The sequence below is a fragment of the Nothoprocta perdicaria genome, unplaced genomic scaffold, assembly GCF_003342845.1.
Source record: "Nothoprocta perdicaria isolate Ctin4 unplaced genomic scaffold, notPer1 scaffold_27, whole genome shotgun sequence".
In the NCBI taxonomy this organism is placed as follows: domain Eukaryota; kingdom Metazoa; phylum Chordata; class Aves; order Tinamiformes; family Tinamidae; genus Nothoprocta; species Nothoprocta perdicaria.
In genome coordinates this window covers 5,745,013-5,770,774 of record NW_020455499.1, presented here as the reverse complement: position 1 = coordinate 5,770,774, position 25,762 = coordinate 5,745,013, and the positions used below count along the sequence as shown (strand labels likewise).

At 36.5% G+C, this 25,762-nt stretch overlaps 1 protein-coding gene across 1 annotated transcript in view; it reads left to right on the top strand.

Annotated features, from left to right (window-relative positions):
- CCDC93 (coiled-coil domain containing 93) overlaps positions 1 to 24,899 on the top strand; it is a 34,151-nt gene extending 9,252 nt beyond the window's left edge. Inside the window, exons 6-23 of the mRNA XM_026040872.1 lie at positions 919 to 975; positions 3,642 to 3,742; positions 6,426 to 6,465; positions 7,847 to 7,939; positions 8,394 to 8,444; positions 9,137 to 9,223; positions 11,277 to 11,393; positions 14,736 to 14,798; positions 14,884 to 14,957; positions 15,507 to 15,588; positions 16,778 to 16,846; positions 17,771 to 17,842; positions 18,102 to 18,210; positions 19,506 to 19,588; positions 20,444 to 20,481; positions 21,678 to 21,762; positions 22,445 to 22,558; positions 23,816 to 24,899. Coding sequence (XP_025896657.1) covers positions 919 to 975; positions 3,642 to 3,742; positions 6,426 to 6,465; positions 7,847 to 7,939; positions 8,394 to 8,444; positions 9,137 to 9,223; positions 11,277 to 11,393; positions 14,736 to 14,798; positions 14,884 to 14,957; positions 15,507 to 15,588; positions 16,778 to 16,846; positions 17,771 to 17,842; positions 18,102 to 18,210; positions 19,506 to 19,588; positions 20,444 to 20,481; positions 21,678 to 21,762; positions 22,445 to 22,558; positions 23,816 to 23,869 — 1,389 coding nt within the window. The 3' untranslated portion in view covers positions 23,870 to 24,899. The remainder of the gene's footprint in view (positions 1 to 918; positions 976 to 3,641; positions 3,743 to 6,425; positions 6,466 to 7,846; positions 7,940 to 8,393; positions 8,445 to 9,136; positions 9,224 to 11,276; positions 11,394 to 14,735; positions 14,799 to 14,883; positions 14,958 to 15,506; positions 15,589 to 16,777; positions 16,847 to 17,770; positions 17,843 to 18,101; positions 18,211 to 19,505; positions 19,589 to 20,443; positions 20,482 to 21,677; positions 21,763 to 22,444; positions 22,559 to 23,815) is intronic.
- Positions 24,900 to 25,762: the final 863 nt, after the last annotated feature.

Genomic DNA, 25,762 nt, shown 5'->3' with positions numbered 1-25,762 from the left:
GTGCAGGACCCTGCACTTGCCCCTGTTGAACCTCATGAGGTTTCTCGCTGCCCAGTCCTCCAGTCTGTCCAGGTCCCTCTGGATGGCAGCACAGCCCTCAGGGCTATCAGCTACTCCACTTAGCTCCTTTCAACCCAAACCTATCCCTCTCGGCCCTTCCAACAAGTCTTTTGAGCATTTATTACTAGAGAAGTCAGAGCTCTGTATTGTCTGGAAGCGTAATGGAAAGAGTAATTATGCACTGTTTGAAGCCCTGGTCACATTCTTTCTCCATCTGACAATGGTCAAATACTGACTGCTTTGAAGTTTCACGCTTTAAGCGGTGGTGTGATCCCCTCTCCTCCTGCTGAGGAACTCCTATTCTGGCGTAATGATTTAAAGCTTCCTTGGCAAAGGAGGAGAAAAGAAGTGAATTAGGATTTGTGCCTGCCATAAAGAGCTGTCAGTTCTCTTCGTGCATTTTACCCAAAGGCCTTTTTATATCGGAAATGTAGAACACGAGTTTTACTTCCAATTCAGTAGCAGGGCTAAAGCAGATCTCCTTATTGCTGCGAGTGACAGGATTTTGTTTGCTCCTCTTTCTTGCTTGTTTTTAATGTGTAGAAGTTACAATTACAGAGGAAAACTTACTTTTCCATGCTAAGCCCATCCCATTCATTATTTCTTCAGGCTGGAGTAACAAATTAGAGATCTCAGTAGTGGTCGGGAATTGCAAATGTATGAGCAGGGTACTGATCTGGGTACAGTTTTAAAGGCTTGCTGATCTAATGAATTAAAGAAATCTTTGCTCTTTGACTAAATAATTAGTTGAGCAGCTCAGTTAGAAAGTATTTGACAAATTTGATCACTAAACTCATTATCCTTGTTGAGATTTAATCTCTGCTCCAGTATTTTTAATCACCTTTTTTAATCTTGCAGGATGATGAATTTTTGCAAAGAAAAGAGAAGACTATCAAAACTGTTACCAATATCTTTGTAAGTATAATGGATTTTCTCATGATCACTTTTATCAGTCAAGAAGCAAATTCTTTCAGCAATGAAATAGTGGTGGTGAATTTGGATTAATGTAACCACTCTCAGCCTTTCATGTGAGTAGATTCCAGTTACATGTAACATGGCAAGCTTCCTTCTTAGGGAAGGGACAAATGCCYGTGCTTCATACTAGAAGCCTTGTGGATGTACAGATTTAAGCATACAGGCTGCTCTCCTCAATTTGGATTCATCTGCAGATTTCATGAAAGTGTATTCTGACTTTCTCCTCCTTCAGGTCACAGATCTCTGGGTTTTACRTGCATCTTCATGGTAGATAAAGTTTTGTGATTTATTCATTCATCACTGCTCAGAGCATCATTAGACAAATGCTTCCTCATTAAATATTTGAGCTCTGTCAGGATTATAACCCTTACTGCTGACACCTAATCTTCTTAATGGAAGATTAGACCATAAGATCTCTGAGAGTGTCTAGACGTGAGTGCAATCTAGAGGAACATGCAGAATAATTTTTAAGGGCCAGAAGCCTCACAGGTTCCTCTTTCTATATCTATACGTTCCTTTTCTGGAACAAGGATATAAGCTCGGTTTGCTCTTTTCCATGTCACCTTCAAATTGTTGTCCATAGGAATTAGAAGGGAGATCAACTCTGCTAAAAGACGATCAGTAAGTGTGGGAGATTAGTCTGTTATCTGAATTCCTTATTAGCACTCTAGTCTAAGGACCTGCCCTCCTCTTCTCAAGGGGAYAATGCAAAGAGATTTATGGTCACAGTCAGACCTGAAGGTTAGAAGAAAGAATATTAAATATCAGGAGTGGTAATGGGAATAAGAACTGCTGCTGCTGAAAGGTGAATATGTCATAAATTGAGGTTTTCCTGCAATCATTTTGTTCACCTGCTCAGTTACCTGATACCAATGGTGATGTTTTCCAGTGCTTGTGGTATGAGGGCTATACTTCGTATAGCACAGGTATGATACAGAATACACCTATGAAAGACAGAATTGCTTTTGTTTTCTGTTGTTTTTTTCTGTAGATGTAAAAAATATTTGTTGTGGAAGAATCTGGATCAAAAAAAAACTTTTTTATACTCAGGTGAAAGTGTAACATGATTTAATAGCTAGATGCATGCTARATACAAGAAAAATCACATGAGAAATGGAGTGAAAATTAAAAAGAGTAGCTGACAAATTCAGTGGGAACTTGGAAAGGAATAAAATTTATTTTYACTTGTTTGAAATCTTTATTTTGGAATAATTCATCTTTGAAAAAGAACAACTGCAGGAATTTCTAGTTGAAAATCAGCTTATATTGTATAGAAAGCCAGGTCATGCAAAAAAAAAAAAAAAAGCATCTTTGCAGTTTTTTTTCACTAAATATTTTATCCATGTCAATGAAAATTGTTTCACAAATTATTGCAAAATATATGAGTATGAATGAACAAAAAGGAAGGGAGGGAATGTTCTTTCTGATGTTGAGTTTTGAGGACAGTTAGCACTTGTCACAGCAGATTAGAACTTAGAATTAATTAAAACTCTTCTCTTTTGTTAAAGTAGCTTTCTAGATTTTAATTAGTTGTAATTTTAATTGATGTTGTGAGATGTTAGACTATCCAAGAAAGCATTAGCTGCAGTCATAAAATTCTTTTTGGAATTTTAACTTTGTATTTTTTTCCAGTATTTTTGCTCACAAGGTTGCAGTAAATATTTGGTCTTTTAGTAACGTCTTTGAAAATCTTTGTGTCAGGGAAAAAAAATGCTGTGTTTCGGWTTTTTTCACCCTAATCTTTTGCCAAACAAATCACAAAAATTGATTCCAAAGTAAATTTTCTCTTTTCCAATTATTAATTTCAGGAAAGTTGCAAAAGGATCCTTTCGTCTTGTCTGTACATGAGATTAAATAATTTTGGTGATTTTTGATTTTATGGTATAAAGACTGTTACAGTGGCATTGTTGCTGTTYGTGGAAGGAAGAAGGCTACTTTAGTATAAGTTGTATTTTTAGTGCTATAATGGTTATGTTGCTATTAATGCTCTCACGGGAGAGCTGCTCTACCTTTTCTTAAACTAAAATTGTCTCTATTGGTACAAAATAAATAGTGAGTGCGTATGGATCCTTGTTTTATTTACTGGATTTAGTCTAGCTAGGATCAAGCGTGTATAGTGTGAGATTGCTTGATTTTTAGTAGCAGACACCTCACAAAATACGTTTTTCCTGCTTTACATTAGAATAAAATGTGCATTAATTCTGCTGTGACCAGATAAAAATAACTAGCAAAGAAGGTAACATTTCTGTACACTAGGATTATCAGTTTAGTCATAGAACCTTCATCTTAAATAGGCATCAATTTTGCTATTATTGACTTCTTTCTAGTGTAATTGATGTTTTTTAAGAGCTAGCTGAAAAAAACATGTTTTTTATAAAGTACTTGTTTATCTTAAAGAAAAGGAAAATCTCCTATAGCAAATATTTTAGAAATAAATTCAGTAAGGTTTTTATTCATGCAATTCCAGAAAGTTCAGGATGTTTATTTGGGTGACTGTATTGGATTGGTAAACAGCCAGTGTTTTATCTCACTCTTAAAAAAGAAAAATCTTCAATTATTTAAAAAAAAATCTTGGGCAAACTTTCAATTTATTCACTGTCTTACAGGAAGTTTACAAACCCCAGAGAAAATACAAACGTCAGGAGGGAGCTGAAGAACTGCTAGATGAGGAATCAAAAGTCCATGCTACGCTTCTGGAATACGGCAGGTGAAACGACTCAGTCTAAGTTGTGCATAGGGTTTGTGTTGTGGGGAGTTAGAGGTATTCAAAGGAGCCCTGGGCTGACATCATTTTTTATTGCTTGAGAACAGACTTGTTTCAAATTTCACTTAATTATCCTATAAATAAGCAAAATGGGTAGTTCTTTTATATAAATGTATAGTGTYTTGTACAATGGAAACCCACACTGTCCTATTAGCTGCACTGCAGTACAGGTGGGAAATGCTTCTTGAGCATACTTTTCTTTGCTCCATAAAAATGGCTTAAATCCATGATGCTGTTAGACAGTTTGAAATTCTCAACATTGACTGTCAGAAAAGTATTCTTTCTTTGCAAGCTGCCTTCCAGAAACTGGAAGGAAAAAGTACTGAAGTTATTACTGGCACTTTTTGTAGTTTCAATGTGGTTAGACTGAGAGACTAAGCTATAGCTTAGTGCTCTCTTGTAGTTTGGTGCTTTGTCTATTGACCTGCAAACTTCCAGTTAGAGACAAAACTACTAAAGGTTTGCACATATCCATTACTCTTGAAAGGCCCTCCCTTTTTTGTGAGCTCTTCAAACACAAAGCAGGAAGATACATAGTCTTTGTTGTTATAATATGGCTTGGGACTGTTTTTTTTGTAATAAAAGTATCATGAAGTTATGAACTTTCAGGAAGCACAATACTTTTTTTTAATGGTCTTGATGATTTGGTGCAGCCCTAGTACAAAAATACAGAGGAAGAGTAGGTGTTTATGCTCTGAAAAGTGCTGAACATGATGGARTACCTGTTGGACTGATGTAAATTGATGAGAAAGAAGGACAGAACTTACAGTTAGCTAGCTGTATCTGTCTTCCAATACAAGAAGTTCAGTTTGGCCACTGAGTGGAAGAGGGAAAAAAATACAGCTGCAGGATTTGCATGTGTTCTTGTGATGCTTTCGTAATAAATTCCCAAAGCATACCCGTTCTTGAGCGGAAAACTGTTACTGAAACAGTGCAAAACCCAAGATTATCTGAGAAAGTGACAGCAGTAAGACAGGGAAATGTGTTTGTGTGTTTGAATAGAGAAGGAAAATCTTGAAAAAGGGAATTGTATGTCTACCTTGAACCTACTAAGAAACAGCAGAAGCTAAGACAAGGACCTAGAGGTGTGTACAGAGATCTGGGAGGGCAGTAGGGATTGTTGTCTACCGTTCAGTACTTGGGTAAAGCAGAGCTAAAAGGGCAGCTGATAGACTTTTGCTGGTTTAGAAGGAAGGTTGAATGATTTCAAAATTCAAATGGAGTGAACCTCTCATTCGTTCGTTACTTGTAGGTGGTAGTCTTAAAATCATGTGAGTAGAGTTTCTTTTTCCTAAATGCCACTCAGTTATCATAAAAATGACTCTTTTCAGTGGAGGACACTAATAATAAAAGTTCTCTCAGTGCAGTGAATAATAGAGGGTCCTGTCATGTCTGGATGCCAAATGCAGCTTTACACAGATACATCCAGTGATATAGTGCTGTGTTCTGAATTGGTTTTGTTCTTGTGGCCTTTGTTTTAAAGGCTCTCACAAAAGTGAGTGTGACATGGTCAGCCAGGATCCAATCTTGAGAGCGCAGTGATATCAGTGTGCATATTTCTGGGTACTTGTGTAGCCTGTTTCAGCTAAGAGCTTTCATTGCTCCCTCTTTGCATATTCTCAAATAGTTACCAAATTAAGTATAAAGTCAGTATACTTTATACTAATAAAATATAAAGTTCTTCCAAAATGTGAAACAACGTGCAGCCTGGGATGCGCATGCATTCTGTGTTGGTTTAACTGATGCACAAGTTCCCTTATGGATATTTTGTTGCACTTCCTTTCTTGGACCCAATTATCTGCGTGAAAATTACCTTGCACTCCTACAGAAAGCAATGAAAGACATACAAGAATAGCAGCRCTGATATCCCTGGCTTCTTTGCAAATACAGCCCTATGTGTATTCTTTGTGGGGGTGGTTCTCTTGCCTTCCCTGCAYTGATAACCTTTAAAATGCAGTGAGATATTAATGTTTGAGAACTCTGGAGAGCTTGGAGTTTACACTACAATAAAATATGGCAGAATTTACTCTGTAAACTACATTGAACAGTTGAATGAACATTGAATAAGCTGGTGACGCTGGATGCTGTTGTTGATGACTGCATCTGACTTAGGGCTGTAAAAGGTTCTGCCTCTGCAGTGGATAAGGAATTAGTCATAATTGTAAATTAGTCAACTGAGAACATCTTTCATTGCTGTGTATGTGCTGGGCTTTGTGCCTCCTGATTATGAGTGCAACTGCTTGCTTAGATGTTAAAAATATCTTCTATCTGTCTTTTCTGTAACTCAGGTATGTGTGTGTCATAGCTCAGGACTGTTTTCCAAATGGCAAGAGGATGGCTTTTTCCATGCATTAGCTTTACATGAAAATGCTTTAGGAACAGTCTAGATTTGGAAATCATAATGGATGGAGTAGATAGAGCTGACCTTATCCTGTAAATACACTGCGGTACCTGCTTGTTTAGTTCAGTGGGAGCATTTCATAACTACTGTGAACCTGGCCTTGAATGTTGCTAGTGTTGAATTATTCGCATTTTAGTGGGTTGCTTCTGTTAAAAGCTGATAGAAGCTTGTGAAATCAAGGATATTGGAAACAGCAATATAATTTTTTTGTTATCCTCCTTTTAGGAGATATGGATTTAGCAGACAAGCAGGAAAAACAGAACAGGTAAAATGTTATTTATATTAATATTTTTAAAATTCTTTCTGAAAAGTATAGTATTTTTCTTGGAATGCTGGTTATTGTAATATCTCAAGGAAATGCAACAGGAGAGARAACTGTAACTTATTCTTAAAAATGGTTAACAGACTAAAAATCTGCATGCGGTGAGAGATGCTCTTGATTACTGATTTTAAAGTGATTTCCTTCAACCGCCAAAGATTAGATTACTCTATGCAAACAGATTGCTTAAATGAGGGTATTCTGTTTTTACGTGAGATAGGATATAGGATCTGCTATCCTATGTGCTTAATGACTCTTTTAAGTGTTTCAAGATGCATTTAWTACAGGGTTTTGTTATTTTTAAGGAATCATTCTGCAAAGTAAGACATTTTTATACAATTTATTACATACTAGGTCATTTAATGTGATAGAGAAGCATGATACAGTGCCATAAATGAGTCATAGTTTCTCCTGAAAAGTAGTATTCTTTGTTTTTCATGTCTATGGAGTCATAAACTGTGCTTATAAGTTTTTTACAATTTTATAATTTCAGTGCAGATATTACCTCAGTTACATGTTGTTATAAATGGTGTTAATGAAGAAATGTGTGAAGTGTGATATGGTGTTAATAGTAAATAGTGTGCTGAGGTTGCCCTCTTTCTTTATCTAGATATTCCATATACACATTTAACAGATTGGAAGAGATATCTATTTATATAACTTAATGCCCACCTCTTTTTCCCTGAAAGTCACTGTCAGACTGTAGTCATGTGTTTTACAGTTTATTTTGTTTCCTCATAAATATGACTGACTTTAGAATATTGTATATTAGCCTGTCACTTATTGTGTGAATTGAGTTACCAGTTGGGTAGGAGCAGAAGATTAAGTAGTCTCGTCAGTGGTACAATGGTGTAACCTAGAAACTCAGTCTGTCGCTTCTCAGTACTCATTATTTCAATGGTGTGTATACTTCTATCTGAACTAGGCAAACATCTTGAGTGTTGTAAGATTGCTAAAGGACTTGAATCATTTTTCATATCTTAATTTCTGTCAAAAATAGCAGCTTTCTGTTGCATATTGAATGCTTAAGCCCAAACTTTTGGATTTAACAGACAATTGATTTGTGAGACTGTAGGTCTCAGAAAGCTGTGGAGTAAAGGACTGTTGGCGCAGATGTGCCTCTGGCTTAATGTGCACACAGTTTTGGTCAACTGGGATACTTCAGAAGTCAGTGACAGTTGCACCTCAGTTGGCATGAACTGGACTGTAGGATGTTCCCATGTTCCTGTCAAAACAAAATAGCTGCATTCCGGTTGTCTCCTTGATGTCCATCTTAAATCAAATTACTGGAGTTAGATGTAATATTTTTCTAATTTCTTTTAAATAGACTGAAGATAAAAAACTTGTGCTACCTCCAGGGCTTGCAGCAGCAGGAAAGGCTGAGGCTGGTGATGAAGCTGATCTTCAGGCTGCAGAAGAGGTTTGCCGTGTACACGGGGGCACGCGTGTTACTAGCTGAGGGCAGGAGCAGCAAGCACTGCACTGCCCTCCTCTGCAGGGAGGAAAGCCTTGGGGCTTGACTGTCGTGGGAGTTCCTTCCCMCAGGAATCTGAATGGAAGCACTAAATTAAATGTTTTGTGATATTAAATGTCAAATACTCAAAAGTGCTCCGATTCCAAAATGGAAGAGGTCAGTGTATGTACTTTGGGTTGCTGTTATAGTTGACTGCTCTGAGTTAACCTTTGCTGTTACAAGGAATTTTCTTTTATTTGGAAAGATTATCAACCACTTTTCTAACTTTCATATAATTGCCGTTTGATTGCCTGCATTAAAATATGCATGTTAGATGGTGTTAGTTATATAGGTATGTCACTATCAATGCACATAACCTTATTTACCATATTTCTGTTTAATACCTCACCTCTTACCCTAGCTTCGCATTAAAACTCTGATGACTGGAATGGCAGCAATGGCAACAGAAGAGGTAAGCAATGCTTAAAACTGATATAGCTTTGTTTCAATTATGGATGGATATGTTTTAGTAATCACAGCTCAGATTTGTCTTAAAGTTTCCTACTTTGTCAGGCTGCACAGAACATTAAGATATAGGCATAAGAATACTCACACAAAGATTAATGCTGTCTTTTTCAGTCAGAGTTTTCATTCTGGCTTCATAATGTTACATGAGAGCAGTTCAGGCTGCTATTTATACCACTTTACCTTAAGAGTAAATGACAACTATAATTGCTACTACAGTTGAGTTAATTGAGAGTCTTAAGGTCTTTGAAAAAAGTTTATATATACATTTTCATAAAGGGAATGCAAGAAGAAATGGTTGAATTAGAAAGACAGTGCTTTTTACAAGGTGCTAGTTTAATCCTCATCCACATAGTCAKAGTTTGACTCAAAATGTGGTCTGAGTTTAATTACTGTGACTAAAAATATACAAAATACAATTAAAAGAAAGTATTTGAAAATCTGAATTCAAATTACTGGTTTTGTGTGCTCAAAATGAAGGAATTTCCATCAATGAAGTTGAGATAGAATGTCTATTGGGCTGTTCTGTGATCAGTTAAGTTTTCTATGTCTCTGTTAAAAATTAAAGCTTGGGGAGATTGCCCCATAGGAAAAACACAAACAGTTCCAAAACACAAGCCATTTTTGATTCAATTGCAGGGCAAGTTGACAGCAAGCACAGTAGGCCAGATTGTCGGACTCCAGTCAGATGAGATCAAGCAAATAGTATCAGAATATGCAGAAAAGGTAAGTGGTTATAACCTGGCTACACTCTACCAGGTCGTGTTTAGTAGCCTACTAATTAAGGCTTTAAGTTTCCAAATTAACTGGCATGATTCTCTTAAAGCAGTGCTTCGTAGTGGAAAACAGCAAAATTGAGACTGAGGAAAGTATTTAACTGAGGCTAGGACATGCACAAGCTTTTATAGTGAGAACACATTGTGTCCACGAATAATAAGGTTTAAACACTCGCTTAAATCTTTTTATGAATAAGAGGTTGAGCAGATTTTTTATTTAAAAAATAAGTGTTTATCTTTAAGCAGAAAAATGCAGCTGCCYGCTCAGTGAAAAAAACAGCCTAAGTTTTTCAGACACAGGATTCTTATTTGCACTTGGCTTTGATTACCAGCCATATGCTGGATCTCTGGTTTTGAAGCTAGCATCATCAGAACAACAAACCTTTGTTGCTTTTACAAGTCAAGGCAATTAACTTTGTTTATTAGCTCCATTTATTATGTTCAACTGTGATTGCTTTTACAGTAATGTGAAAAGAAAATCTGGCTCTTCAAGCAATTAATACATATAATACATCACTGCCAGTTATGAGTTATAGGTCGCTCTTATTTGTCCAATAGTCTTCTCATATTTCTTCCTTTTTGTTGACACTTATGAGGTATGGTGCTTTCCCATTTGGGAGATAAACCTTATAACTCAACAGAGCCCATAGCAAATTCTTGGCCTTTCTTTATTATAGAGGATTGGAAGAACAGAAGCCCAAGGGTCATATTTCAATGTTACATTTCTTCTGTTCTGAGAGAAGGCAGCAGGACCTTGACTATTATAGTAGAACAGTGATTAATTCTCTGGAAAGTTAAGAACTGATTCAAGTCAAACTAAAAATATATCATTTTTAAAATCAAAAAAAAGAAATTGGAATACTGGATAGAACATGGCTTTTTGTGTAATTTATTGCTGTTAGCTACAGATGAGGAAAAAAAATGAAGCATGTATGGAAAACCTGTCTGAATTTTCATTCAAGAATAATTCTTACTCGAGTAGTTCAGTATTTCTTTCCATGGAAATATTAGCAAGTTTYAATACACATATCAATCCCCATTTTCCTTTTCCCAAGCCAATTGCTTCCAATCTCTTTCCTCATTTTAAACTTAGGTCATTACTACTAGAAAGCAAGGAATTGCAAAGGGGCCTATTTTGAGGAATCACATTGGAAGATTCAGGATCTCAGGTGCTTTCCTGTGTTATTTCTGGTCATTTGTGCAAAACATCCATGGAAGCTAATTCCATGGAAGACCTCATTTGGTGTGAATTCTCTTTGGGGTGCACGGGAAGTGGAATGAGAGCCTTCTACTAGTGATGCTGCAGTCAATATAGTCATGACAGATTCTGGCAGAGTGAGTTGAGATGGGTGTTAAACTGAGATTTAATGAAATGCTTGAACAGTTACATGTTCCATCCATCTCACTGTCTTCATTAGATGTTCTAAACACTTTCTTGGCAGTGCATCCTCACCTGAGTCATTTTCAAAGGCTGATGCCTGTAGCAAGTAAACAAATAAGATGAGGAGAGGTACAGGTAATTATCAACACCCTATTGCTCGAGGAACTTAGTAATTCTGAATCTAAATACTGGGCTRTGAAGCATCCCCAATCCAGCAGGAAAGCTGTCTTGCTGCTTGAGGTCTTATTTTAGCACTTTTCTATCTGCTTCAATTAGACATTCTACCAGGTTTAATTGTAATGCTGATTTTTTTGTCCTTTGGGTTTATTGTATCTTGAACCCACCCCAGGGTCCCTCACTTTACTGTTAACTTACTGAAAATAGGCAGCGTGAGAGACATATCTGGTACGTCTGGGTGTAATTGGTCTGCTATTTCCTGAATTTGGTTCCAATTTATATGAAGAAAAGTCTTTCTAGCAAGTTACTCTTTGTCCTGGATTGTGGGACACAGGTCAGCATGAGCAGCATCACAGATCTGTCCCAGTCTGGCATATTTGATTTTCTGTAGAAGCAAACAGTAACAACATGAGGTTCTACAAGCTCTTGTTGCTGTTTATTTTAGCAATCTGAGCTTTCTGCCGAGGAGCGACCAGAAAGACTCGGAGCTGCCCAACAGCACAGAAGGAAAGTGGCATCTCTGAATAAGCAGATTTTGCAGAAAACCAAAATCCTGGAAGAAGTAAGTACTGTTTGTGCAACAAAGAAAACATTGATAAATGTGGTTGGTCATAAAATTTTGGCTATCCAGAAGAGACTTGCAAAGTATTTTTTATACCAGCAATTTGTCATGTTGAACATTCATTTCAGCATCTCTGAATGTCCTGCTTGCACATTTATTACTAAGACAATGTGGTTGCTCTTACACTCAAGAATTGCATAGTCCTATGAAGAGAAGACTTAGCTGATCAAAAGATGCTTTTTTTGTTTGTTGCATTCCTCTTCTAGAGATCTGGAGATTTTTTTCTCCATATTTTTTCTCCATTTGACTCGTTAGGTATACTGTAGAAACTGTGAAAACAAGCCCTTTCAGACAACCATCTGGGAGTTTATTTTGAAATATATTACAAATATATTATTGAATATATTGGTATATACAGATGTATTGCAATACATTACTTTTTAGCCCTTTTGTGTTCTTCTGCATGTTTGAATAAAAACCAGTTGCAGATCTGGTTAGTGAGCTCCTTTTTATTTTTATTTTAATTCAAGCTTGTTCACTGAAGCTTTTGACATGACTTGGCGGGGGAGGGAAAAAAGGGAGAGGAGGAAGATGCTCTTAAACTGGACTGTTGTCATTCAAATCTGTAAGAGTGACTTCTCATATTTTAATCTCTTTACAGTATTGCCATTTTAATGCAAAAAAGCTTAAGTGGAAAACTTGCCAGTAATGAACTGCTGCTTTTAATTAGGCATATTTCCATGGCCAGTGTCATGCCATTTGTAGCTTGCAGAATCTGATGCAAGCCCAGGGTATATCACTGTCAGCAACTGGAAGAGCCTGCCAGAAAACAAATAGTTCTGGAGAAGAATTGTGGCTGATGGCTTCTGTGGCTGCTACTCTGTCAAATACAAGAGTGCAGCAGCAGCCTTCATCTTTCCTTTTCTTTCTTTTTGCTCTCATTGTCAGTAAGACAGACCTTACATCTTAACTCATTGTACCCATTAAACATCAACTGTACAGGGGCTTCAGAAGATAGACTTGTGTGGTGTTKCTCGTGAGACAGTGATGTGTCCAGTCTTGCAAACAGAGGTAGAAGAACGACATATTTTGAAATATTTATCTGGCGTAGTGTAACTGTGGGAGCACCAGCTTTTAATCCCTGCTGCCTAGCCACTGACTGGACCTGYTACTTGTGATCTATCTGAGCAATAATTTTATTTTGCTTGTAAGTTTTGAGGGGATAGATATCCCTTAATTTTCCTCAGTGAAATGTATGCYGGGAATCATTTTTTTAAGTCTCTAAGCTAGCATTCAAGTAATACTAGGTTTAAATACAACTATAGGAACAAAACAAATGGAAACTCTAATTGTTTATCCTGTTACTTTTTTTAATTTTTTAAATTTGAGTCAGAATGTTTAATCTGACTTAATGAATGAGCCTGTGCAGGTGGTTCTTAACTCATTCTTCACAAACTATTTGGAAAAAAATAAGACTTTTAAATAGTAGTCTGTAACAAGTGCTTTTCAGTGATAAATATTAGAATGCATCCATCTCCTATRGAACATATCAAATTGAATTCGTTTTTCTTTCAAAGATGATGCAGCTTGATCTCTGTATTATCCCCTGGCATGCCCAATCAGATAAAATTGCCCTTTTTCTTTCTAGTCAGTAACTGTGTTTAATGTTTGTGCTGTGTTTTGGATCTCAAAATTGCCTGTCGTAGTTTCCTCTTTGTTCTGGAGACATTAAGGAATGCACTCGTTTGGATTTGGATAAATAGTACTACGTGTAGATTGAATTACATCATGCACATTATAATGCTGTTAAAGTAGTTAGTCCTYAGTCAAGAAAATAAAGTATATAGGAAATGGAACATATATAACAACTTATATATACCAACCAGCATAATTTTGTTGTGCTGTTTTTTTTACTTGGTTATCATGACTTTTCCAAGTATGTTGATGTCAACCATAACTTTGGTTTCCTTTCAGAGTGAAGATTATTGCTAACAAAATATTGGCATTTAAATGCAGACTGGAGCGTCAAGGTTTTGAAATCATAACATGGGCTTAAAAATAGTTAAATTATTCCTAAGTTTCTTTGTGGATTTCTTTTTCTGCAGTGGATTCAGAAAAAGGGTCTCAGCTGAATGCCAAGTGTACATTACAGTGCGCTTGGATCACACTGTCCCCCCCTTTAAACCACAAGGGCTAAAAGACTTTAGGTAAAAGGGCTCGAGGTCAAACAGAATGTAATGTGTCTGTAGCTGCTGGAGCAGCATCGCATGTTGGAAGAGTGAGGTAGAATTGAAATCAGTTAAAAATGACAGTTGAGACCTTTCACAACAACAACAACAAAAAAAAAGCTTATGGAGTTGCAGCTTCAGTAGTGGAGTCAGTTTTGGCAAGAAACTCAAGTAGTTCTTGAATCTTTGTCAGTCCCCATGAGATGTGGACTGCAGGGTTAAATCATGACGCCCCCTCTCCCCAAACTAGCTAGAATTCAGTCTCTGAATTATTGGTGGAAAAAAATATGCATGTAATGAAAGAGCTTTACTGTTAAGAATTTGGCTCTGGAAATGGGTGAATGGTGTGCTGAGCCATAGCTCTGCATTACAAATAGCAAACTAAGCCACCATTTAAAAAAGAGGAAAAAATAAAAAGTAGAACAGGAAGTCAAACTTGTATTTCTGTGCAGCATTTCGTTCCTCTTTTCTAACCCAAGTCCCATTTTGGTTGCTATTTATAATTTATCTTAAATTCTAACACCTCTAGAGAAGGATATTCTTCCAAAATTTACCTTCTGTAAATTATTTAATAAGTGAAATAGTCGGTGGTGTTTTGCTGACTGTTGCCTTTTAGGTTTTCCATAGTTTCGGAAAGGAGAATCTTGCTTGAGCTGGCTTTATTGGTATGGTGCAATTTTATGGTTTGGTGGCTGACTGCTTTTATGCAAGGCTTGAATCATCCTGACTCTTTTGGTGATGTGTAAAATGGAACTGTCTTATTAGCTTGGTATGAAATGGGGCTAACCTAACCTAGCTAAGGAACTTTCAACACTTTAGAAGAAATTCTGTCAAGTAACCTACTGCTGGCATTCATTCTCTGAAAGCTACTGTTTATTTTAGGACCTACTGCGTCTGGAACTCAGATGGAGAATATTTTCCGTTAATCAAATAGAATTCTTGTAATRAATTGTGCTCAAAGTACCTGATAGGAAAGGACGATGACTGTGATACTGTGCCTGTTGGTTAACAGGCAACTGTTGTGAACACAGAAGCTCAAATACTGAGCTTCTCCATTATAGGTATAATTGGAGTAAATAGAAAATCAAACTCTCTCCTTTCTCTTTGATAACAGCTGCAAGCTACATGTGCAGATCTGCAAGCAAAATATACTGAAGCCAAGAAGGCATTAACTGAGGTAACTTGTTTTTTATGTACAAATTGAAAATCTGTCCCCTTTATCCAAAAGTATATTTCAATCTAGTGTTAATTACAACCTTTAGGTTAAGAGCTCCAGTGAAAAGCTGGACAAGGAATTGGCAGCCTTAGAAGAAATAGAATCTCAAGCAGATTCCAGGTAAGATGTTTTATTTCCTGCCCCTCCCCATGAATTTTTTACTCTGAAAAATAAAATCAATCCTTTCATTTTGATCTTGTGTCAGTCTAAACAAATAACTGAATTAAGCAGATARTTCTTCCTGCTCTGCTTGCAAAGACAGGCCATGATTACTATGTTATTGGTGTGAATTAATATTAAATGTTAATCTGTAATTGAAATTAGTTGCAGATGCTTAAATATGTAACACAAGCAAAAGAACCCAAGACCATCTGACAAGTAGATGAGGCCTTCCTATCTCTATTTTCTTCCTAATTAAAACSTTCATCTTGCATGAATGAAATGGGAAAACCTCTTGACTTCTACCAAATCGAGAGCAGGAAAGGGCAAAGTTGCCCAGGGAGTAGGTGTAACACTGCACTGTTTTTCTGACTGATCAGTGGTAGTACATGRATTTCTGCTTTACAGGAAAATTACTTAGAAATAACCTGGTTCTAATATCTTTGTGTTCTCCATCTATTTAAACTGGAAACTAGAGACTAATGCTATTTTCTGGGTCTTCCAATTTAGTGTATTACAGAACCTGCGAGCACTTGTAGCTATGAATGAAAGCCTCAAAAGCCAGGAGCAAGAGTTCAAAGCACATTGTAGGGTAAGTTTTACTTTATTAAGCAAGGGTTCATGTACAACTTTATCAGCAAGCATATAAGCATTGTGTGTGCTACATATGCCATGCCAAGCTCCCTACTCTTTATTGGAATTTCCAGATTCAGCATGAATACTGCCATTAACCTGAGTATGGAAAGGGAGGTATAAAGAAAGGTATCTAAATTAGGGTTCTAAATTAGCAYGGAAGCATCAAGGTTCTGTAATGCCTGGGGCTCTTTAGTAAAAGACAAGTTCCAGACAAAACATTAGATCAGCACAGGSCTGATCACAGCTGGGACTGTTTTTGTTCCCTTTACCATTCTACGGAGAATTAACTAGAGTAGCTTGGGAAGGGGGCGAAGAATGAAGTGGCCAACATCAGCCACCTTCCRGCCCTATTCACAGCCTGAGACAAATTGTCTCTTCTTGGGTGATGTGGCCACCAGTGGCACAGATGCAACCTTCTTGAAGGCCCCTGGCTCTGGAGCAACCCAGTAGAAGAGACAAGACTCAGATGCAGCTATTTCAGATTTCCGAGTGTGTTTCACTGTTAGTATTTAATTACTGTGTTTTGTTGCCCTGTTCACTGCTGTGTTGGTGGTCGGCCGAGAAACCTTATCAGAAAGAGTTGTTTTTATTCTCTTCTACTTCAATAATAATGGAAGGGGCTTGATACAATGGGAAGAAATAAAAAGAAATACAGCCTCAGGGCAGAGAATGAACATAGAACACCTCCTTTTCCCATATGTGCCTTCTCTTGGAAAGCTGTAAAAGGTTCTAATGGAAACTGTCTTGCAAGTAACCTTCCTTTCATTCGTTACTGTGAATGCCTTATTTTATACTCCACTGCGATGTTATTGATACTGTACATTTCTGTACATGTAATAATACATTTCTCAGTCCACTTTTTCACATCCTTTATTACTCTTTTAGCTGCAAATAAGAAGAAAAGCTGTTGCTGTGTTTGATGGAAAAAGATGCTCAGTTTTATGTAATGAGTAATAATGACTGCCTTAACCCTTGGTAGAAAGTTACATTTAATCTTGAAATATTTAAGTGTGTGGCCAATTCCAGAAATATATACATGGAATATATACATGGAATCAAGCTTCCTGCCATCCCCAATTTAAAAGATAGGTATTAATTAAAAAAGAAAAAAATAAAAAAGGCTTTTTTTTTTTTTTATTTTAAAGGAAGAAATGGAGCGTCTTCAACAAAATATAGAGAGTTTAAAAGCAGAGACAGTGGAAGACGGGGAAGAGGTAGGAAAATAGCACATATTTAAGAATTTAGCTTTAATTTGTGTCTTAGAAACTTGCTTTAGGTCGTTTGACTTTCGGCACATTCTAGTAAACGTTAAAATCCCCCGTCTTTGTACGGTGATCTATCAAAGGAGAATCACAGGGTGTTAAAAGGCATATGTATCACTGATGACAAAAACAATTCCTCCTCAAAAATGTGCTCACTCTTTAGCAGGCTGGTGTTTTTTTTATTTTTTGGTTTGCTAGATGAAAGCACAAGTTTTCAGTGGCTGAGTGTGCTGCCTGCAGTAAGCAGCTGTCAAAACTTTGCATTTTACATAAAGCACAGCCAGACTGATGGGGGTGAATGAGTACAGTAAAGGACAAGGCTTTATCACTTGTATTTTAGATGATACAATAATGCGTTTTTATAATCCCATAACGTTGTTCTCCCAAACCCGGCATGAGAAAACATAAGCATAGGACTTGATCACTACATCTGCAAGCAAATATAGACTGCGTATCAGAGGGTTCCATTTCTGTCCTGGGCCATGTTTATCATTAGGCTTTTCACTGAATCAAAGTATAATCATGCAGAAAATTAACACAGAGAATAATATTCTTTTTATATATTGGTWTTTCTTCATTTTTATATGTGACTGTTCCTAAGCAGTGGAAGAGTTATTGGCAAGCCTTGCAAACTGAGTATGAGACTTGAACTAGCAAAATACATTAGGTTACTGTGAAAGATATTAACGACTTCATTCATGCAAATCGTGATGCATTGTTCAAAAAGGGAAAAAGCAGCAAATGGTGGTGTTATAGTGTTGTTACATAGGAAGCATCTTTGAAAGATGAAGAAAAATCCAGTTCCTATACTTTTCCAATTGCAGATCTGATTTCCTACTGTAATTCAAAAATATCTTTTGGGTTCTCAAATTCTAGGAGCCTAATAAGCTTGTAGATGAGCAGTACCAAACAGAGAAAGATAAGCTTCAAAAGATCCGGCTTCTACTGGTGAGTAACTCCTTAGAAACTTATTAGGATGAAATTATTGATTTTTCTCTTTTTTGCTTTTAGTATTTTTAGTTTTTRGTTTTTTTGTAATGTTTTAAGAAGCTTTTATGTCACAGACCAACTGTAAATAAAATTGAGCCTCACTCAATCCTATTTGCTAGATTAGCTATGTAGCAATGAAATCCTGCTGGGTGGGCTTCATCCATTTTACAAAGAGAACTAGCAGAGACTTTGTTTTTTGTCCTCTTTTTCTATTCAGGCCCGAAAAAACAGAGAAATAGCCATTTTGCAGCGCAAGATTGATGAAGTACCCAGCCGAGCTGAGCTAACGCAGTATCAGAAAAGATTTATTGAACTTTACAGCCAGGGTATGTATATCAAACAGAAACATTCTACTGAAGGCTAGAACTGCGGAAGGAGGGGAATTGCTTTATAAGCCAGCAGCATGCAACAATGGCACTTGCTAATCCTGTGGTATTTTAAGGGTCATTTGACACTTGCATAGCACACCCTATTTTCAAGGTTTTATAAACTGGTTATAAAAATGCCTTTGAGGATGAATCTTGATGCACAAGCTGTCTCGAGTGAATTTTTGTCTGCAGAAGATTCGGTCATTTGGATCAATGACCAGTGTGTTTAGACTGAAGTCCTTAATGTGCCATTTACAAATGAGGTAGCTGTAGGTTTGAGTTGTTTATATCTACTCTTAACATTAACATCTTTAAGGTTTTAAGATGTTTTGCTCACAAACAAAAACATATTTGTATATTGAGATACCTGGTTCTATATACAAACTGTCAAGAATTACGAAAAGTGTTTCTTGAAGGGATTGTTTTCCATCACTTTTGCTTTATAAATATACCCCTGCCTGCAAAAAGGTCAAGGACAACCTAGGGAATTACAGGTTGGTCAGCTCTGTTMAGAACTAGTGAGATCATCCCTGAAGTTCTGTGCACAGTTTTGGGTTTGTCCCCCAGGTCTAAAGGGGCTGAATGTGTGAGCCTGCCCTTCCCTACCAGCTGTCACCATATGCTATAGTCACCTAAACCACCTTTTCTAAAGCAGATACTCTTTAATTATATAAGTATAAGCATATTGGAAGAAGAAGAAAAAAAAGAGGCTTTAACATTCTCAAAGCTTTCTTGGGTATCTAGCTTATCTGTAGCTTGAAGGGTATGGTATAAAACATGCAGCTCCTCTTCCTCCCTTCTCTCCCCAGCTTCCCTATCATGTTGGATTATCTAGTTACTATCTGTGTTTGTTTAATCCCTTCTCCCTCCATGCACAAACACACACCCAATTTACACTGGGACAACTAGCAGTGCAGCCACCTGTGAAGTGTGAGGGCAAAGCTTATGGAAGAATTGGACAGACAGGGAGGCACAGCTGGCAATGCCAACTTGTGTTCACATAAACCTCCACTACTGACCATGCTTTTAGACACTGAGCTGTGCTGTTGGAGTCCAGTGCTCATAAAACCTGCTAGCTGCAAACTCTGATGGAGATTTACATGCAGATGCTGTGTTCCCTCAGAATGTATTAAAGAGCGTCTTCCATTATTAACAGTACAAAGTTATGGCAAACAATAAAGCCTACAAAGTATTTTTATATGTTCTGTTTCATCTAATGCTCTTTTATTATCTCACCCTTCTTTTGTTTGCAGTGTCAGCAACTCACAAAGAAACCAAACAGTTCTTTACTCTTTATAATACACTGGATGATAAGAAAGTATATTTGGAGAAGGAGGTAAGAAAACATTGCTGTTTTCTAAGTGTTTAGTCTGTGAACATGGTGCAATGTTCTTGCATAGCTTCCATGCTCAGCTATGCAGCCTCTCCTCAGAGAAGGGTTAATAATCTTTACAAGAAAGAAGGAAACAACTTCATAAGAATACTTCAAGAACATTAATAGTGAAATGATTATTAAAAAGGTGCTGTCATTAGTGTGGCATGTTCGGATTGTTGTGTTCGCAAAACACAAAGACACTTGATTGGGAAATACCTCTGTCTTGGTAAATCAGCCTCCTTTTGTGTTCTTACTGTGTTACTATTTTTTTTATTATGAATTAATGATATAATTACTGAGCTTTGTAGACCAAATTCCAGGTGCTCTCGGCAACACTGCAGTTAATTCTCAAGCTTTCATCCTGCTTACACTGTAATCACTGCCAAGTTTAATTGGTAAGGACTGAGGAGTATTTTCCTGAAARCAAGTTGTTATTCCATTCTCTATCCCTGCTATGCAGAATTGGGCTGTTTCTTGAAGATGACTTTTTTTTTCAATAATAGATGAGGAAATAGGTATGGAAATAAGAGCAATCAGAGCTTGATTTAAAAACAACAGCATTACTTTAAACTATGAAAGGTTTTGATACTTGAGGCTCCTCTGGTTCTAATAAAATAATAGCTACACAGCTCTCAAAGGAAGCAGCTCCAGTACTGGAGTTTGTGTAACTGTTTTTCTGCAAGCTGGTTCAGTATAGACTTGCCTGAGCATTTGTACTGAAGAGTGTTATGTCTAAATGCCACTCTTGCATGTATTTGATATTTTTAAAAGGATATTTTCTTTTTTTGTTCTTGTTGATTTTGTTTTAATTCACAGGTTAACCTGCTGAATTCTATTCATGATAACTTCCAACAGTAAGTCATCGTCAGTTTTCTCTTGATAGTTAAAATGAGTAATAGGGCTGTTTGGGCCCCATGTTTTCCGAAATCAGTGAAATTTTTTTTTGTTTATAGTATCGAATAAAGTGATGAGTTCTGTTTTAAGTACTGTATGGGGAGTCATAGACTTGATATTAACTAATATGTATAGTCAACATATGTTTTTAATATCTGGCTCTTCAATGCAGTTATGGGGAAAAAAATCATTGTCATAGTTTTCCTGGCATTRATGTAAATATTTTTTCATTTCTGTGAAGTTCTGGCTGCTGCATTATGTACAAAACATTAGACTTCAGACATGTTTATTATAGAGTAACTCTGTTTAATAAAGTTTTGACAAAGTGTGAAGTCTTTAGGTGAAATTATGATCCCGTTGGAAGTTCAAGGTCAGATCAGTCTGTGATCCAGCCATTATTTGTGTGGGTTTTTTTATTTTGCTTTATTGTGTTTTGTTTTTTTTTCTTCTGGAGTTGGATGGGAAAAGGTCTGGTGTAAGTGGTCATTTTATTAATTGTAAACAGTTCTTCCTTCTATATCCTTTTAAATTCTTTTGTTGTCACTTTTTAAGAGAAACTCATGATTTTCTTACATGGTTCCATCTACTTTTGTCCTTCTGTTTTGAGTCAGAAATTTTGAGTGACCTTTTATTACTTCTTTTTTGCCTGTTGTGGTATTCAAAACCTTCAATTGCTGAAAAAAATTATTTCACATGTTTTCTTTTGCAGCAAAAATTATAGATCTGTTTTACCTAGTGATTAAATTGTTTTGGTTCTGTCCAGTTAGTAGAAATTTGTGCTGTAGTTTGACACATTTTTGACATGTATATTTTGGTTTTAATCTGTTCAAATTATGTCAAGAGTCCAAAATCACTTGTGGAGTTTCCCTAATAAGGTACAAAGCTGTGCTTATAATATTTATTGACCTCCTAGCAATACACTTATGTTCTTGTGAGAAAATAGTAGACTTGTACTGCCAGGGAGAGTGCTTGTGAGGTGATACTTCATTCCAGCTGATGATCTGTACTGTTACCTGAAATCAGTAACTTAAAGATGAATTTTTTACTTAAAATACTAAGTAGTGTGTGTAGTTGGACCTGGGTAGAGACGAAAGATAGAAAAGATGAAACGTTGTCCCACACATTCGTATCAGTTGTTACCTTTTTCTCTTTCCAGAGCAATGACTTCTTCTGGCTCTCGTGAGCAGTTTTTGCGGCAGATGGAGCAGATTGTAGAAGGAATCAAGCAGAATCGGATGAAGGTCTGAGATTCTCCTCACTTTCTCTGCAGGAAGCAGGGAATTATTTCAGAAAACCTTTTGGATAATGATTATATATGGAGAAATCTACTATGTGATGAGCAAATTAGGCAGCTCAAAAGTCCTTTCCTCTTCAAATCTATGAGAAAGTGCTCACCACTAAAATGTGACTGAATAGAATAGGGCAGAGGTGTAGGAATACTGTGCTCCTGGCAGACAGGTTGTAGCATTGGAGCCTCTTGGCTTACTCTGTGGGGAGGCATTTGAAATGGGAGAGGATACAACAGGACTATTTACATGGCTCAACACCAGAGAAGAGCAGAAAAACTACTAGCATCGTGTAGTAAGGTTAAAGATGCCTCCCCCACGATTGATACAGCCAACTTAAACAACACATCAAGATTTCAGTTTCACCCAAAAGCTCCTTTTTTTATTTTTTTTAATTCTTGATGTTTGTTAACCTTGCTGAGCCATCTTTGATAGAACATTGCTTAGTAGGCAAGAGTCTGGGCTTCCAGACATGTACATCTTTAGTTCGAATCTGAATGTTGTCTGTAGTGCCACTGCCACTGAACCTTAGCTTCCTTAGCTTTTGGGTATTTTGTTGGGCGCGCGCACACACACACACACACACACACACACACACACACACACAATGTGATCTTCTAATCTTGTGTGCCAACAGATGGAAAAAAAGAAACAGGAAAACAAAATGCGAAGAGACCAATTGAATGATGAATATTTGGATCTTCTAGAGCAACAGAGACTTTACTTTAAAACAGTGAAAGAATTTAAGGAGGTAAGAGCATTTTTGCCAATAAAACCTAGTGCTTCTGTTCGTAGTTRTTCTGCTCAGCAGTGGTCATTCCTTTKGAGTGGATCATAAACCTTGCTTTTAGTAAGGAGCATATTTCTAGGTATGTGGATTTGCCCAGAAATTTTTCTTTCTTTCTGAATTACTCTTTTGARGTCTCCTCAAAGTTTAATCACAGAGAAAAGTGGTCTGAGGAAATGTACCATCTCATTCTGAGAGGGAGGTTTCTGTTACGGAGAAATGGGCGTCTTTCACATTGTTGGAATGGCCAAAGTGKTTTCTCAGCGCTAGAACTGTGTGGGGTTTCTGGCTTTATTTTTTTCTTAAAGCTGCTGATGTGGCTTGTGAAAATACCATTGAGCAGCAACTCATTGAAGGACAATAAATGACTTTTATAGTTAAGTACTATCTAGTAAATAGTATATACTATATTAGATATTAGAGGACAGTTGACTGCAGAATTGCCAATACATTAAAGAAAATCTCAGAAATTAATTGGCAATAAGGCTGTGTTTTTAAAAGAACAGGTGACTGATTCGTCTTCTGTTGAAGTCCATGATGGCAGAGGCAGGTCACAGGCTCCTATTTCAGGAGTAATTTGTAATGGCTGCTTTACTTTTTGGCATAGTATTGGTGGCCTAAGTAGTAATATTATTGTTTTATATGTATTAATGATGTGAGAGCTAACGAGACCTGTTTTACTCCCTTGAACTTCTCTTTGTTTGTCATATGCATCCTTGGGATGAGGTGTTAGGCCTTTGAGGTACTTTGCACCACAGTAATGGGAAGTAACCTTAAAATTATTTTAAAAATTAACCCATGTTTTAAAATAGCAATCATTTTATAACAGGTAGAAGGTACATATGTGTACATACCTTTCTCGACTTGCAATGTTCCATCAAAATCTTTCTTTTGCAAGTTATTTTAACTTAAGTGTTCCAGCTTATCTATCAGTGCTCTTATTTTTTCAATGTATAAGGACATATTTGCTTTAGCTACGTGAAACAATTTTAGACGAATGACCAAGCAGCATTTTTTGGCATGTACATCAAAAAATACAATAAATATGCCATTGAAACAATTATTTTGAATGAATCGGCAGCATCTGGAGGTCATCACYCCAGACTACTTTGGATCTTTGAGACCTTTCAAAATAAGAGGCTTCAATTTGATGGGAGCATGTATATCACAAGTAGTAGAGAGAAGGGGTGACTACCTCCTCTGTTTGCTCTTTGTTAACAGGAATGCCGAAAGAACGAAGTGCTGCTGTCCAAGTTGAAAGCGAGTTCTTCCTGAGGGACTCCTGCTCATGAAGCTAGAAACAGTTGTTCAGTCCCTAAATTGGAATYTTTTGTGAAGTGACAATAACTGCAATGTAGACGTACAAATATATATATGTGTGTATATATTCATGTATATATACACACCTGTAGAAGTCTGTCTTTTTCCAGTATGTATTCTGTTTTACATTCCTTCATTTATTGGCTGTATGATTATTTTCTCCACTACACAGTAAAGAGTTAATGCAGTACAGAAAAACAGAAGTACTGTCTAACTTTATTTGGGTGTGGGTTCTTCCACAGTGAGGATGACGGGATTTTTTTTTTTAACACTGAAGAAGATTAAAAATCTGGAAAAAGTAGATGTGGACTTGATTGGTAACATACTTGCACATGTAATTTTCAAATACTATAAAATGAGCACTGATAATTTTAGGCAAAATAAACACAGAAAATAATTCCTAAAAGTCTTTYCACTATCTAATAACTTGACATTATTTAAATTTAGTTTCTAACAATAGATGAGGAAAAAATAATTCCTAATAGTTAAGACTGAAGAAAATGGAAACTCAACTTGGGTAATTCCTGGTGTAAAAATATAGATTTATATTTTTATAAAGTCTAGTTGTTGTATACATTTTTTTGAAAATTCATTTTTATATATACAGAGAGTGATTGTTAAATTAATAGCTTCAGGAAAACACACCTTAATTAGTAGGACCATCATGTGGTCTGGTCTGAGATGAAAGGCAGTCTGCTTCAGCTGTAACATAGGAAGATCAAGGTTCTGCTCAAATGAACTGCCGCTCATCTTTGAAGAAAATGAGTTATTTATCCTGGCTGAAGATTTGCCTTTGAAAGTTTAGAAAAGTCTGTYGAACATCTCCTGGAACACTTTTATACTTGTACATACAGTATTTTATAATTCACATAGCTGCTTTTTATACTTAACTTGGACTGGACTTATGTACATTATATCTTTTTTCAGGAAGATCAAAAAACATATTTCTTCCACCCCTATTAACAGTGATGATCATGCTGTTAGATTACTTTCTATTGCAGTGAATACAAAATAAAAATGTTTGGAATTGAGTGACCTTCTGCTATTGTGTTTTTAAGGGGATGCACTKTTGTTTTCAAAGGCTTAATATGCTTCTGAATTACAAATGCAATAAAAGTTGAATTGTGCAAATGTAAATAGACCCTCRCAGAGCTGTTTCCATGTATCACACAGCAATGGGTACCAATTCTGTTTTCTCTTGCTGCTTTTTAGGAGTTTGGTATTTGGAAAAAGCTTACAAACCTAGTAGATGCCAAGGAGGATCATCGAAGGTTAGATTTCTCTTACCTAAGCRTGAGCTTAAGATACAGATATTTCCTCAGTGAAGATAATCATGTAGTGCAATTAACTTGTATCTGATTTCAGTCCTTTTGAAGAAAGTAGCATTTGAATCCAATTTTATGCAAATGTCATAGTCCAGGTATTCTCTGGTCAGTTTTGATAATTCATTAATTATACAGTGCTACTAAAATCTGCACATGTCAAAATTTCTCCCGCTTTCTAATTTGTAAAACAATTTGACTTAGGGAATCAAAATAACCTGATAGTCAATTCATGCTCTGACATATTTGCGTATGATCTACTCTTAATAGTAACTTTGACTTTCCAATTTTGGTTTAAAAAAATAAATACTGCTTTAATCCATGTATTTTATCTTTTAAAGAGAATTAATAAATCAGATGTAAATATCTGAGATGAAGATGAAGTTCTGAGATGAAATTTCTGAGATGGCCTGTGTTTATCACAGAGGATAGCTTTTATTCCGTATTACTTACTGGTTTAGTCAGAATGTTAAAAGTAACAGCTAAAACTTAGTAGATGGATGGTTAATAAATACTAGTTGTGTAG